The 15128-nt window shown below is 41.6% G+C and overlaps 1 protein-coding gene across 1 annotated transcript in view; it reads left to right on the forward strand.

Annotated features, from left to right (window-relative positions):
* LOC146449808 (uncharacterized) overlaps positions 1-13277 on the forward strand; it is a 33370-nt gene extending 20093 nt beyond the window's left edge. Inside the window, exons 4-11 of the mRNA XM_085101071.1 lie at positions 912-1025; positions 1695-1817; positions 2943-3039; positions 3666-3884; positions 4307-4683; positions 5022-5189; positions 7612-7722; positions 13146-13277. Of these exons, the coding sequence (XP_084957197.1) occupies positions 912-1025; positions 1695-1817; positions 2943-3039; positions 3666-3884; positions 4307-4683; positions 5022-5189; positions 7612-7722; positions 13146-13277 (1341 nt within the window). The remainder of the gene's footprint in view (positions 1-911; positions 1026-1694; positions 1818-2942; positions 3040-3665; positions 3885-4306; positions 4684-5021; positions 5190-7611; positions 7723-13145) is intronic.
* The last annotated feature ends 1851 nt before the right edge of the window (positions 13278-15128 follow it).

Below are 15128 nucleotides of genomic sequence, written 5' to 3' on the forward strand. Positions count from 1 at the left end.
TTGATTACCAACAAGGACCTCGACCAGGAATGGTCTGTCGATGGCCAATGGCTTTTTGCCTACGCATGAACGGCGCCTTAGCCTCGCCTGGTCAGCATTCTGGAAGCTAGAGAGGCTGTGGCCATCCAAAACTATCCCCGTGGAGCTTAAAATCAAACTGTCTATCGATCCTTCTCTACGGATGTTAAGAGTGGACATTAACGAAAAAGCTTTAAGACAAACTCAACAGCTTCACCACCAGCTGCTGTAGAATAATCCCGCGTGTTAAGAGAATGGACTTCATCTCGAATGAAGAAGTCCTTAAGAGAGTGAAACAAGATCTGCTCATCCAGCTGATTCATCAACGACAGCTTCACTTCTTAGAGCATATCCTCACGAAACAAGGGAAAGAATTGGTCAACAGGTACGCCCTTTTCCACCCTAAACATGGCAAACGTAAGCCCGGTCGCCCAAAGCTGATGTTTCACCAGTAAATTGCCAGCGTAATCAGCCAGGCACACCCGCCAACGCCAGAAGAGATTCGAAGCATGCTAAACGACCAGAAGGCGTGGAGAAAGCTAGTGACCCACTGCAGTACAGTTGGCTGATGATGATGTTGATGAGAAATCTAAAATGGTCCATGATTGGAAATCATAACGCAATTTCCATGTCATGTGATTTCACCACTTTCCAGCCTCTGAGAGACATACTCGGACGTCCTATTGACCCTCTAGTTTTCGTTGCCATAACTTTAATGCTGTTGGAGCCTTAAAGGGTTCACGCGCAAACTAGATAGCGTAAGACGGTATAACTTTATTCAAGTTTACTGATAATTAAAACCCTGAAAACAAACTATTATAAATACTTCTCCCCTAGGTTTTATAATTCTAAGTTTTTCTGACTTGTACGGTTTATCATTTATGTGGTTTTAGAACTGGATGGCATATGAACATTTTCCGTCGACCTGGGATGCTAAAGAGTCTTCAAAGGTTCTCTTTTCTGAATACGAGATTCCAACTGCCCAAGACAATTACGCTTTGTGTAAAGTATGTCACCATAATATGTATTGTGTGTTTTCTTTTTAATTTAGTTGCCCTGAACAACTATTACTGTCCAATCCTATTGTTTTATTTACTATTTCTAAAAGAGTCTTTCACTTTTGGTTTCAAAACTATTTGTTCGTCACAAAAAATGGAATATTTTTCCCTAAAGTACTGTTTTCCCTTTGTCTCAAGGCGGTGTGTTTTTTTTTTTTTGTCAGAGCGTAGGACAGAAAGTACATTTTTACCCTTTAAGAACGAGTCCTTTAAGAATGAGTCTATGACAAACTAAGCATAGAGTGGTGTCGTAATCGATTTTTCTACATTCCCAAAAAAATTGAAAAACTTTGGCTAACCTTCCATTGAACAATTTTACATTTGTTTTAAAATTTTAAAACGTTCTCTGGTTAAGTAAAAAGGTATAAGCTTTCAACAATCGTTCGGTTGTTTTCAACGTATAACGTATATAGACCTGATACTTATCATCTATGACATGTCAATTTGTTGACTTCATTCATGGAATGCCGCGGTTTTAATTTTTTTTTTTTTTCACGCACACGGCAATGGCGCGACAGTGAAAGCCGGCAATAATGAAATGAGGGCTAATAAATACAAAAATGTACAATACGAGTTGTAAGTGTCATGGTAATCATTGTTATTGTTATTGTATTGCAGACTATCAACTTTCTAAAAGCATTTTACATGGCACCAGTGATACTCACAACCTCAGTCAATAACGGGACTAAGACCCACAACAGAGCGTGCGCAATTAAGGGGCCACTGAGCAGTTGGGTGGAGGTAGAAAATTCCTTTACAATATTGAAGCACACGATCCCGTCAATTCTAATGTCAATAAAATAAAAATGTTTATTTCTAGATCATAACCTTTGTATAGAGTTCTAAAGTGTGACGTCACAAATATTTGAATTTTTGAAATTGTGGGATTTGTTAGTATATTTGGAAAGAGCATGATAAAGAATGCCTACTTGCCAAAAATCAGCACGTTGTTTCAATTTTGGGGCGAGAATTTTGCTCTGTTATGCTGCGGTGACACCGGCAAATCCCATAATTTCAAAAATTCTAATATTTGTGACGTCACACTTTAGAAGCCTATTAAGCTAATGAAAACAAGAAACAAAATGATTATCTGAGAAAGAATTCTAATAAATGTAACCAAAGACTCAGCACCTGACAGTGCAAGTTCCCGGGGAATACTCAGTGTTTTTGTTTTGTTTTGTTTTTGTTTTGAAATGAAAGGTTCGCCGCAATTTTCTTACACATTAACTTTCACTGAAATGGTGCTCTTTTTACGTACATCAAACAAATCAAACTAAACCAACACTTACTAACAACCAAACAACCAAAAAAGCACACATTTCTTATAGCTAGAAGGTATTATAAAATCCTTGGCTTTTTTTGCGGCAATTGTTTATTTTGCGTTTCAAGTTTCTACCAGGAAATTCAATTCGTTTTTTTGAGCTTCAGAAAATGTTTTTTCTAACCTTTAATTATTATTTTATTTCGGGGTCTGTTTTTTCGACCCCCTTAAAATAGTTAAATTTTGAGGCTCGTTATTCTTTCGTATACTATAAGGAGATAAGAAGTAACATAAGGACCCCTTTGGTCGGAACCTTTCAGTACAGTTCACTATATACGTGAAGTCTCCCTCGTGGAAAATTTTCACTGCCTGCAATAAATTTAACAGTAAACATTCATCAACTTTCATAAAAAAAAAAAAAAACGTTACAGTTTAGTCAAGCATTGAGTTTGACGTTCGAGCGTCATTTATGGTAACAATAAACTATTAAAATGATCGTATAAATTATTTTGGTTGCAATAGTTGAGCGATTGTATTTATACTGCAGGCTATTACATGTAATTCACACCATTGAGATCACTTACGCATGATCATATCTGTTGCAGGAGGTAACTAAGACCCATTTTCGTGTGTGCATTAAAGATTATGCTGGATATGATGGTCAGAGAAGCAGGGTAGCCGTGGACTACCTGGTTGTTGGAGGTAATTGTGGAAAAAAGGTGGCTAATTTGTATTTAGGTTTGGGGACGTGATTTGACAAAAATGAAATAGAAAGTTCAGAGAAATCAATACAACTGAAGCCAGTTTGATTAAAAAAAGGACAAGGAACCATTTTAACACCTAAAGTAATGAGATTTTTTAGAAAAATGGGGAGTCGAGTTTAACGAGTACAAATGTCTCACGAGGAGCATCGGTGTTGGATCAGGACCATTTAGCTAAGTAAAGGCTCCCGTTTTTGAACGCCCTTGAACTTTTCTTATGCGAAATATCTCGGCGCCTTCCTTGGCCAGACGGGGGTTGGTTTTCGCCTAAAAATAGGATCGGAGGAAATGTGAAGGCATATCCACAGCTAAACATGTACACACACGTCAGCGTTTTATGTTATCATCAATCGCGCAGCTTTAACGAAGTCCATTTACCAACACTCAGCTTATATTCTTCAGTATGCACAATGTTCAAAGGAATTATCCATTAGAAGCGGTATTTTTACATCTTTGACCTACCCAGCCTACCCATCAAACGAATATTGCAATAATCTAATTGTCCTTTAATGGTGAAAGGTCATTATAAGTTGTACGTCTCTCATTTTCTTTTGCACTCTTTTTAAGATCTTGATCCCTGTAATAACGTTAGCTGCAAATACTACAGTCACTGCGAAGCTTCGTCCCCGCAACAATTTGCCTGTGTATGTGAAAGCAGCTGTCCATCATACCAAGAACAGATGTGCGCTTCTGACGGACGCACTTTCAGAAACCTGTGTTTATTGAAAAAAGAGATTTGTGACACACGTGGAAACTATACAGAATATCACCCTGGAAGCTGCACAGGTATGCTGATTTAGTTAAACACTCCGAGAGTGTTATTTGATGAACCACGCCTGTATTCTATTCTTCGAGCAGAGTGGATATACAGTTAGCGTTGAGAGGGCTGCCAGCCCCACAAAGAGATTTTCATGCAATACTGAGAGTATTTCATTTTTTTTAATTTATGCTCTCAAAACGTTCTGGTGTAGTATTTTCCTCAAACCCCAAGCCGTGTTTTTTCACACAGACAAAGAATTCGTCATGAACGCGCAAAGAAAAAAAAAACAATAAACAAATAAATACATAAAAACAAGACCTTTAAATTTAGAAGTATCAGTCGTATTTACGCTTATTCACCTCGCAACATTGCAATTTTTTGTTTGCTCTAAAGTTGAAATGGACTGTAAGTGCCTTTTCAATGTTTCTGAATTTATTTTTACTTGCAGGCTTTCCACTGCAGAAAGGAAGACACCAGTTTCAAAACCATCCATCCTGGGCGGAAGATCAGTGTGAAACCATTTATTTTGAACCGTTCATATTTTACCCTCACCAAAAAATTTTCATACAGCTTACCGTGAACCATGTAAACTACTCTGATGCAGCCTTTGTTCATGAGGCCACTACACCGTGGGTTGAAAGCGTTAATAACATTCAGTTTACCGCCTGTGTAACTCGAGCAGGCAGGAATGATTACCCAGCAGATAGTTTTGCTACCGTCGACTGGGTCGCTTACCAGGGTGCCCCCTCTGGTGGAGTGGCTGGAGAGGAAAAGTTTTCTCGTTGGTGGACAGGCACCAGCTGTCAGACAGTGACCATGCCAAACGTGAGTGCTTTCACAGCATTTGTGCCTTTTCCATTCTAGCCTAGAAAAAGGTCATACGCTCTTAAAGGTACATTTCCATTTATTGGTTTAATTGATCCTGCAATTAAGATTTAGCTTCCTCCCAGGTGATAGTTTACGAAATTCCTCTGCACCTCGGTGCACTAAGAATTGATTGTTAACATGCTAATGAAGTATTAAACAACTACAGCTTAAAAAGAATTATCGAACACAAGTATGCGTCATGTCAAAACTAGTTTTGTTTGAAATAACAAATTACCTTATTCATCCGTGTCAAAAAACAATCAAGCTCTATTACCTGTTACCTTTAAACTTTGTAGGGGAAGTTTCTTGCTTCGCCGACGATATTCGTAACAGCAGAGCACCAAAGATCTAGTTTGAAACATGATGCAGCGACTGTATGGCTCGAAGACGTCTCGGCCAGTTCGTTTAAGATTTGTATCCGGGAACTTCAAAACTTTGCAGGAGTTCATGACGACATCTCTGTGGTAAGTATTAGTGTGGTAGGTCAATTGCCACACTGCGAACCATTAATACTTTCTTTCGGTTCTCGACTCTTTATCCCATGCCAGCCTATCCCGCACCATCATCAACCCTTTTTATGTAATGCCATTTCATCACTTCACATTATCTGATGTCAAACCTTGTTTGTTATGTAATCTAATCCAATCTTATCCAATCCATTCTTAGCCTGTGTTGTTGTTTTTTTACTCGTTCCTGGCGTTTATCGCACCTTATTTGATGTCATCCATTCCATGCTCCCAAACCTTATTACATATTCAAATTGAAAACTGTTCTCTTTATCTTGAGTTTAGGAACCGAGTTAGGGGAATTTTTTTAAGTATTACTTAATAATTAAGTACTTAATTTATTAAATATTATTAGATTTGGGCCTTCTCTCCCATAGGCATCAAGACGCACAAGAGAAGCTCTGTCGTGTGGCAGAAGAAGCAGTAAAGACTGGACTCCAAATCAACATTGGAAAGACTGAGGCCATGAGAGTGAACAACAAGCAGCAAGATCCACTACAGCTAAACCAAGAGAACATCAAAGAAGTTGACAAGTTTGTTTACCTGGGCAGCGTCGTGAGTAAAGACGGGGGGACAGACGAAGACATCAAGTGCCGAATCAACAAAGCCAGACACGCCTTCAACACCTTGAGACCAATCTGGAGATCAACAGCCCTCTCACTCCGCAACAAGATCCGCATTTTCAACACCAACGTGAAGTCAGTCCTGCTTTATGGCTCAGAAACGTGGAGAGTGACCAAGACCAGCACCCACAAACTTCAGACTTTTACCAACAGATGCCTCAGAAACATCCTCAACATCAGATGGCCAGAGACTATCTCCAACGAACAGCTGTGGGCAACAACAAATCAGACCCCAATGGAGACTGAAATCAAGAAGAGAAAATGGAGCTGGATTGGCCATACTTTGCGGAAGCCTGAAACCAACATCACCAGACAGGCTTTAGACTGGAATCCACAGGGGAAGCGCAAAGTTGGTCGCCCGAAGCAGACCTGGCGGAGAAGCATTGAAGCCGAGACGAAGTCTACCGGAATGTCGTGGGCCGAACTGAAGAGGACGAGCCAAAACCGAGTGCGTTGGAGGAGTGTCGTTGCGGCCCTATGTTCCTCGAGGAATCCAGAGCCATAAGCAAGCATTAGATTTAGTATAACTACGACTTTCCAAATCTAGTCATTGCGTACTTCAAATATGATCAGCTGTCACACAGATATTGTTTCTTTGATCTACTGTTTGTCTGTCTGTCTGTATGTGTGGCTAATCAACGGAAAGGAGCGTGGAGGAATCCAACCCAATCTTGCATTCGTACTAGAACTAAAATCGAAAGGTCTCCATTTGAACAACGCACACAGATTAAACAAAATAATTGGGTTCAACAGATGGGCGATGAAACAGTCATTGGGCTCTTGAGTAAAGTTTAATGCCCGTTGAGGTCGATGGGTCGTAAACTTTCAAATATGGCGTACTGTTACGGCTCGCTTAAGTTTCTCTCCTCCTTCAATTATAAAATTTTACGTTTTTTGGGATTCGAAATGAAAAGAAATAGCCTTAAGATCACAAAACTGATGTAAGGCCTTCATAACTTTTTATTATTTTGAAGAGAAAAGCGACATGTTGAAAGCCACTCAAGCAGATCAAGATTTTCGCTAAAGTCAACAGGGATTTCGCGCAAAATGGAAGGAGAAAATACGATGGAAAAACGTCTAAGGGTGTTCCGTGCTAATTCGAGTATTATTTTTTGCCAGTCCGAATTCATTTACCTGTTAAAACCGCTGCGGCTCGGGTGCCAAATAGCTCTACACCCGAAACAACAATTAAATACAGAAAATTAACGCCTCCCTTGAAAGTCGTGCTTATGTGGCGCAGAGGCACGGTGCGCTGCCTTTTGAGGCGGATGGTCCAAGGTTCAAACTTTTCGAGATAACGGAGACTCATTTATTTCTATTTCTTTTTCGCCTTTAAAAGCCAACCACTCCAAAGGCTCCAAGCAATTTTCAAAATTTAAAAGCTTTCTTAAAGAATGCAAAACTATTCAAGCAGCTTATATGCAATCTTGCTGAGAGTAACGGCTAAAAATCTGAGAGGCACAGAATACAGAATAATAAAGGACCAATATTAAGCCTTGTAGTGCTTTAAGGTTACCACTTCTGCATTCTCGAGTTGGCCCACAGGAGCCTTTGATTTGTCACACGATAGCAGAAGATTCCATAAGACATTACTCTTTTATTCCTGTATGGTCGAATGATTCCATAAAACATTACTCTTTTATTTCTGTATGGCCGAGTGATGGCTACGTCTTGAATATTACCCCTATTTCCTCACAGTCTTGTCTTGTAAGCTCAGTTTCATATAACGTTAATCGCTGATTTTTGTTTCATTTCAGAATTGGCTGGCGTTTAACGCCCTCCATCGGCCGCTGTTTTCTGAACATAATGATGTCAGCTTTCAAAACAGGAACTTGCCCTCTAAGAATCAAAACTTTGCCTTCTGCAAGGTACGTATAACAAACTTCACAAAAAACATTATTCATTGAAAGACGGAAATGAAACACAGTTAACGCAATCCACTTCAGGCGTCACTCAGTAAAGCCTGAGGCAAATACCTCAACACACTCTAAAGAATTATAATAATGTATAATAATAAGAGAAGTTGAGGCAAGTTGTTTTTACCTTAAAAGCGCTTTCTTTGGCCGATTTTTATTAGGTGATCGTAGTTTTATAAAACGCTCCAGAAACTGGATTCTGGATATCCAGTTAGAAAGATCTATAAAAACTTCAGTGTAAGCGTCAGAACATTTTAAATAAAATAAAAATTAACAAATAAACTCACGGATTCAACAGAACACTGAATGGAGTAAAAACAAACTTTACACTGCACCGAGGTGAGTTCATGTCCCTTTTTTCCTCAGGCAAGGAAGATTTCGGAACGTTTTATTGCTCGTTTGCTCGTTGTAGTAACATGAAGTCCTAACTGACCGCTGACCGGCGATAGCGATCAGGGAGTTGTTGTGGATTGATTTGTGCATGCGGTATGAATCGATCGTATTAAATCATGTTGTGTTTATGCCTTGGTCTTGGTACTTTTCTGGACTCAACATGGTGTCAGAAGCGAGATCTTCCTTTTAGCCTCAGCTGCTGAGATCATACCAGTCGAAGAAACGATCGAATAGACGGCTTAATCGGTCAAAGTGCACGTGGTTTCAAACAAGATGGCGGAAAGCATGCCATTCGCCAGACCGCCGGAACCGCTGGAAATTTCGACGGGAAATCCTGCTCACTCGTGGGGGAAATGGAAACAAAATTCGAAATTTACCTCAAGGCAATTGGAGCTTCAAAGAAACCCGATGAAATGAAGGTGGGGCTGCTTTTAAACCACATCAGCGAGCCGTGTTTGGAGATTTACTCAAATTTTACCTACTTACCCGAGCGTGACGACCCCGCGGGAGGAAAAGACAAACTTCCAGCCGAAAATTCCGAAAACTACGCGACCGTTACGGCAAAGTTTGATGAATACTTTCAGAAACGGGACCCTCAACTCATGCTGCGAGAGAAATTTTGGATTCACCTTAAACGAGAGCCGACGCAGACCTTTGATTCGTGGGTCGTGACTGTCAAAGAAAGGGCCGCCGAGTGCAAGTTTCCAGCCGATTTCTGTGAGCAAGCAGTCAGAGACAAACTTACCTTTTCCTGCAAGGAAGACAATTACAAGCTAAAGCTCTATGACGAAGGAGCAGCCCTTTCACTCGAAAAGGCGGTAAAGATCCTGTCTTTGAAGGAAGCAACAAAACGCGAGTTACAAGAATCAAAAACTGCAGATATTGAGAGTGTCACACCGCGAGGGAACAGGTCAGGCCCTAACTCTGATCAAGTTACAGAGCAAAGGAACCAGCGAGAATCTAAAAGGAAGCCCTTCCAAACAGCTGGCCGAAACTGTAGTTATTGCAACCGCCAGCACCCCCCCTGGAAGGAGAAACTGCCCAGCCGCAGATACACGATGCAGCAAATGCAATAAAATGGGGCATTTCCCTATCATATGTAAGAGTGTAAAAGTCAACCAGGTTCTCAAAGCTGAGAATGACCTAAGCCCCACATTTGTTGGAGGGGTAACCACACCCACATGTTCCAATATTTCCAAATCAGAACCAGCTGCAAACCCTCAAACCGGTAGGTCCGACGCCGGATGGCATGTCCGGCTCAAGGTCCAAGGCCAAGACATGCTAACATGGTGCATTGACACAGGAGCACAAGTGTCTGTGATGCCTGAAGCCATCTACTTGTCATCATATGGGCCGCTTTCAAAATCCGACAGAGAACTTTTCGGAGCAGGGGATGTTCCTCTGGCGACCCTTGGATGTGCAGTCATGAACCTCACTCTAACTGGAACAGTCATCAAGGAACAAGTGTTCATAGTCAGAGGGGCATCCAAGTTGCTTCTTGGGATACCTGCCATCCGAAGTCTTGGCCTTATCCATGAAATCCCAGGGACATACAGTGTCAATGCTGTTCATCTGACGCCTGATAACCATGCACTCCGATCAGGGACAAAGGAGGACATTATCAAGCAGTACCCAACACTCTTTCAAGGCCTCGGCAAACTGGAGGGTGAACATACAATTCATTTAAAGGAAGGGGCCACACCCTTTTGTCTGACCACTCCCAGGCGAGTACCACTGGCACTTATGAAAAAGGTGCAGGAAGAGATCAGACGTATGGAACAACTGGATGTTATTGAACCAGTAGACGAGCCGACAGAATGGTGTTCGCCGATTGTGGTAGTGCCAAAGGCCGACAGAAGGGTACGGATATGTGTTGACCTCACACGGCTTAACCAAGCAGTTCGCCGAGAAGTCTATCAAATGCCAACAGTTGAAGAAACGCTGGGACGCCTTACAGAAGGATCAGTATTCTCCAAGCTTGATGCTAACTCAGGGTTCCACCAGATAGTCCTAAACCCAGAAAGTGCCAAGCTAACGACCTTTATTACGCCTTTTGGCCGTTACATGTTTAAGCGTCTTCCCTTCGGCATATCATCAGCTCCCAAGTACTTCCAGAATAGGTTGGATAAAGACTTCTCTGGAATAGAGGGGGTCAAGTGCCGCATGGACGATATTCTAGTCATTGGAAGAGACCAAGCGGAACATGATCAGCGATTTAAGCGAGTCCTTGACAGGCTAGTGGAGAGGAAACTCACGCTCAACCTTAAGAAGTGCTTATTTTCTCAAACCAGGCTGCAACACTTGGGCCAGATCATTGACAGTGAAGGAATCAGGAAAGATCCCTCAAAGGTTAAAGCTATCACCAACATGACAGAACCCCAGAACATTGCAGACCTGCGACGTTTCTTAGGATTGGTCAACCACCTAATGAAGTTCTGTCCAGATCTGGCTGAGAAGACGAAACCCTTACGAGACTTGCTCAAGAAAGAGAGTGCCTGGGTATGGGGCCCAGCCCAACAAGTGGCCTTTCAACAGTTGAAAGCAGACATGGCATCCGAGCAAGTTCTTGCACTGTACGATCCAGAAAAGGATACCATGGTCTCATCTGATGCCAGCAGTTTTAGAATAGGTGCAGTTCTTATGCAGAAGCAGCCATCCGGCGAAATGAGGCCAGTGGCCTATGCTAGCAGATCAATGACTGAGACAGAGCGTCGTTATGCCCAAATTTGAAAAGAGGCTTTGGCTATCACATGGGCACTTGAACACTGGTTAGAATTCTTGATCGGAATGAGATTTAAAGTAGAAACAGATCAAAAGCCACTGATTCCTTTGTTTCCCACTAAATTGATAGACGAGCTTCCGGTGCGCATACAACGTTTCAGGATGAGACTCATGAGGTTTGACTTTGCCATCGCGCATGTTCCTGGTAAACTCCTGTACACAGCTGATTCATTGTCACGATCCCCCCAGGAAGGTAAAGCCCAGGAGTTCAAGGCATGGAAGGACCTTCATGACGAAGTCGAGTGCTATGTGAATGCTGTATTACTAACCTTACCTGCCTCGGAGCAGCGGTTAGATAAGATACGTTCTTAGCTGAAGAACGACGACACACTCAAAACCGTGATGCAGTATGTTCAGCATGGGTAGCCGGAAGAGAAACGAAGAGTCCATGGGCCAATAGCTAAATACTGGAGTGAGCGTGGCAACATATCCCTTCACAACGGGCTACTCCTGAGAGGACAACGAATCATTATACCTCCAAGGTTAAGAGCGGATGTGCTAAGGCGTCTACATGATGGTCATCAAGGGATTACCAAAACGCGTGCGAATGCGGCCTCTTCGGTGTGGTGGCCCGGGATCTCCCAAGACATCACAAATGTCGTGCAAAACTGTGCCATGTGTGAGAAATATCGCAGAGAACGCATTGAGCCAATGAAAGGTACTGAATTTCCGGATCGACCGTGGAGCAGAGTCGGCGTAGACTTCTTCCAGCACAAGGATAAACATTACCTCCTGGCTGTAGATTACTTTTCAAGAGATGTAGAGATATGTCGAGTGTCCAAGGATGTGAACTCTGCCCAGACTATCCTGCAGCTTAAAAGGGTTTTCAGTCGTCACGGGATTCCAGACATCTTATTTACCGACAATGGCCCCCAGTTTGATTCACGTGAGTTCACCGCCTTCTCCACTGACTGGCAGTTTCAGCACGTAACCTCTTCTCCAAGATATCCCCAGGCCAATGGAGAAGTGGAAAGGGCAGTCCAAACTATGAAGATGGTCTTAAATAAGAGTAGTGACGAATACTTGGCTCTCCTGAATTACAGAGATACTCTGTTGCATCACGGTTACTCTCCAGCACAATTAAGCATGGGTCGGAAACTACGTACTAGAGTCCCCTGTCACCCAGATAAGCTGAAGCCAGAGACCCCTAACTATAATCACGTCAGAAGAAAAGAGAAGGAATACCGAGTAAAAATGAAGTTCCATTATGACCGGAGGCACAGAGTAGTAGATGGAGAGGAGCTGTCATCTGGTGACCGCGTTTGGATCCCTGACCTGAAAGCAGAAGGGACAGTAATTACACAACACGAATCTCCAAGGTCCGTAGTCATACAGACCTCAAATGGACAAGTGAGAAGGAACCGGAGGATGACACGAAGAGTTCTTGATGGAAGGCCTCCAGCCTCACCCCAGAATGAGGGCTGTGAGAGTCACGAAGCACCACCAACAAGAGAGATGAGCCCAGAGGGGCAAGAAGACTTCGGAGAACTGCCTGTCCCTGAGGACCAACAAGCAGTAAATGAGCCCTTACAGCCTAAACCGCTGCTGACCCGCCTTAGACCAAAAGGAGCTCTTAGAAGACCAGAAAGACTTATTGAGCAATGCTAAGATTAGTATTTATTTATGACTGTGGAACTGATGTGCTTATTGACATTTAGTTAAGTTTAAAAAAAGGAAGATGTAGTAACATGAAGTCCTAACTGACCGCTGACCGACGATAGCGATCAGGGAGTTGTTGTGCATTGATTTGTGCATGCGGTATGAATCGATCGTATTAAATCATGTTGTGTTTATGCCTGTGGTCTTGGTACTTTTCCGGACTCAACACTCGTAAACAAAGAAAAAAAAAACTTGCAGTGTTCGTAGACTAAACTTGCGAAGCCGAATGAACGGATAGATAGCTCCTTCTTGCCTGCTCGGGTAGCCAATCGCAACGCAGGATTTGACTCATCTTGCAACACGCATGTACGTGATATTACACCGTTTCCACTTTTACTCAGAAATTATCAATTTTCTACGATTTACAGATTAAATAAATATTTAGTTGGCTTCGTAAACTGGGTCTTTTGTTTAAGTTTGGATCCCATGCTTCTTTTGCACAGTTTATTTCCCAATTAAATAAATTCAGCGAAAGAAGGGGGGCCGTACCTTGCAGTACAGAGCCGAGTATACGAAACTGACCGGTGCTATTATGTTTAAAGGATGTGAGGTTTGATCGAAGTTACACCAAGTATCCGACGGTGCTACTAACAGCCAAACATTCAACTAGCGAAGAAAATGCTAAACCAGAATGTAATGGAATTGTAACCTGGATTGAGGTAGGTACATTCTAAGAGTGCACGTTAAAACAGACTTAGGCCCTTTTTTTTTTAAATTCTACTATCTATACCAACTTACTCAGCACTGCTTACCTAAGCTTAAGAAAAGTTAGTCAAGGCTTGAAGAAGTTCCCATTTTCGCATTAGTTATGTCTGACCTTTACAGCGTGCGTCGTTTTTATCGAAAAATACGGTATTCTCGCTTATCATTTTTGTCCATAGAATTTTCATTTACAGTGTCTTCCACATTTTCCTGTTCAAATAGAAGAAATATCCTCGCAGATGGTAAGCAACTTAAGCAGCTATGAAAAGAAAACCTGAATAAAAAATTGAGGATTGAAAGGGATTTGAACACATAACCTCTGCGAGGCCGGTGCACTGCTCTACCAACTGAGCTATCAAGCCAACCTGGAGTTGGGTTCGGAGGTCATGAGTTCGAATCCCGTTCAAGCTTGATATTTTTTTTTTTTTTTTTTTTTTCAGGCTTTCTTTTCGCAACTGCTTAAAGTCAATAAAAAATCGAAGAAAACTAAGAAAAATGTGGCCACGGTCAAAAAATCGATTTCGCCCATTCTTTGCCAGTTTGAAGGCCTACGGAAGTAAATAGAGGATATAAGGTTAGTTTTTTTGAAATATTACAAATAACAGCAGAAAAACCACGAAAAACGGTCACCCTACCAGAAGCTCGGATTTCATCGCGCGCGAACTCGAAATTTTACTTTTTTTAGCTTCTCGCTGCACATACATTTGCATAGCTGTGAATCTTTCTTTAGTATAATTTAATACATTAATACTTCCTCGGTCAAACCATAGAATTTTTTTCATTTCTGCTCGTTTGTGAGCGAACTGGGCTCAGGTGATATAGACATACTTTTCTCTATCAGGCAAAAGTCTAAAATAATCCAAATTCAGCGAGAAAAAAAAAAGCTGACTGGTAGTGACTGAAATCCTATGATACTTTGACGAAAGACAGTGCAGTCATTACATTTTCGATGAACGGTTTAAATTCTCTAGGATCTAGCAGAAGTTTTGCACGAACGCCGATCAAAGTTTGAAAAAATTACGATTCAGCGCCACTGAAATTTTTAACTCTACAAAACAAGACATTGTAGAATAAATTAATTCCTCGGTCAAAGTTGTATGAAAAAGGCTTTAAGCTATTTTAAACCCTTAAAAAGTTTTTAAAAAATGTGTTGATGTTAAATATTGTTTACACGGCTACAACAAACGAACAAACACCAAAAAAACTCAGGATTCAATTAAACCTCACTCCGGCTCCCTGCAGTCTGTGTCACGCACGAGTGACTTGGCTGCAATAGCAAACAGATATTCACATCCCTGGATTTAAATAATGCATATTTTAAAATATCTTACTTAACTATGTGCCAGATTTCCAGGCCAATGAAGAAATAGAAAGTAGCTTAATAGCAATAGAACCTGGAATAATTAAAAATTAATTATATAAAGGATGAAAAGGTTTCATCCTTAGCGAATCGAAAGTAACTGTTCCCACGAAAAGCCAATATTGCATCGTTCTCTAAATAACCAAACCTACTTTTCCATACAGTCGAAGCTCTCCTTGCGACCACTCTCGTAAGCGACCAGCTCTAGTCACGACCAGCACTGTGAAACCCCGTTTGAATTGTCACTTAAACTCTGTAATCAAAAACTCTCGTAAGCGACCACTCCCATAAGCGACCGCGACCACTATTGGGAATTAACAACTGGTCTTTTCCCTTGTCCTTAAGCTCTTGCAAGCGACCACTTAAAGATTCTGACACTTATTGCGGCAACTTTTAAACAAAACTATTTTCTTCGTGGTCACATTTACAGTAATGTGGCACTGCCTAAATATCCTCGTAGATA

This window comes from Pavona decussata, unplaced genomic scaffold (assembly GCF_977016875.1).
Source record: "Pavona decussata unplaced genomic scaffold, jaPavDecu1.1 SCAFFOLD_576, whole genome shotgun sequence".
In the NCBI taxonomy this organism is placed as follows: domain Eukaryota; kingdom Metazoa; phylum Cnidaria; class Anthozoa; order Scleractinia; family Agariciidae; genus Pavona; species Pavona decussata.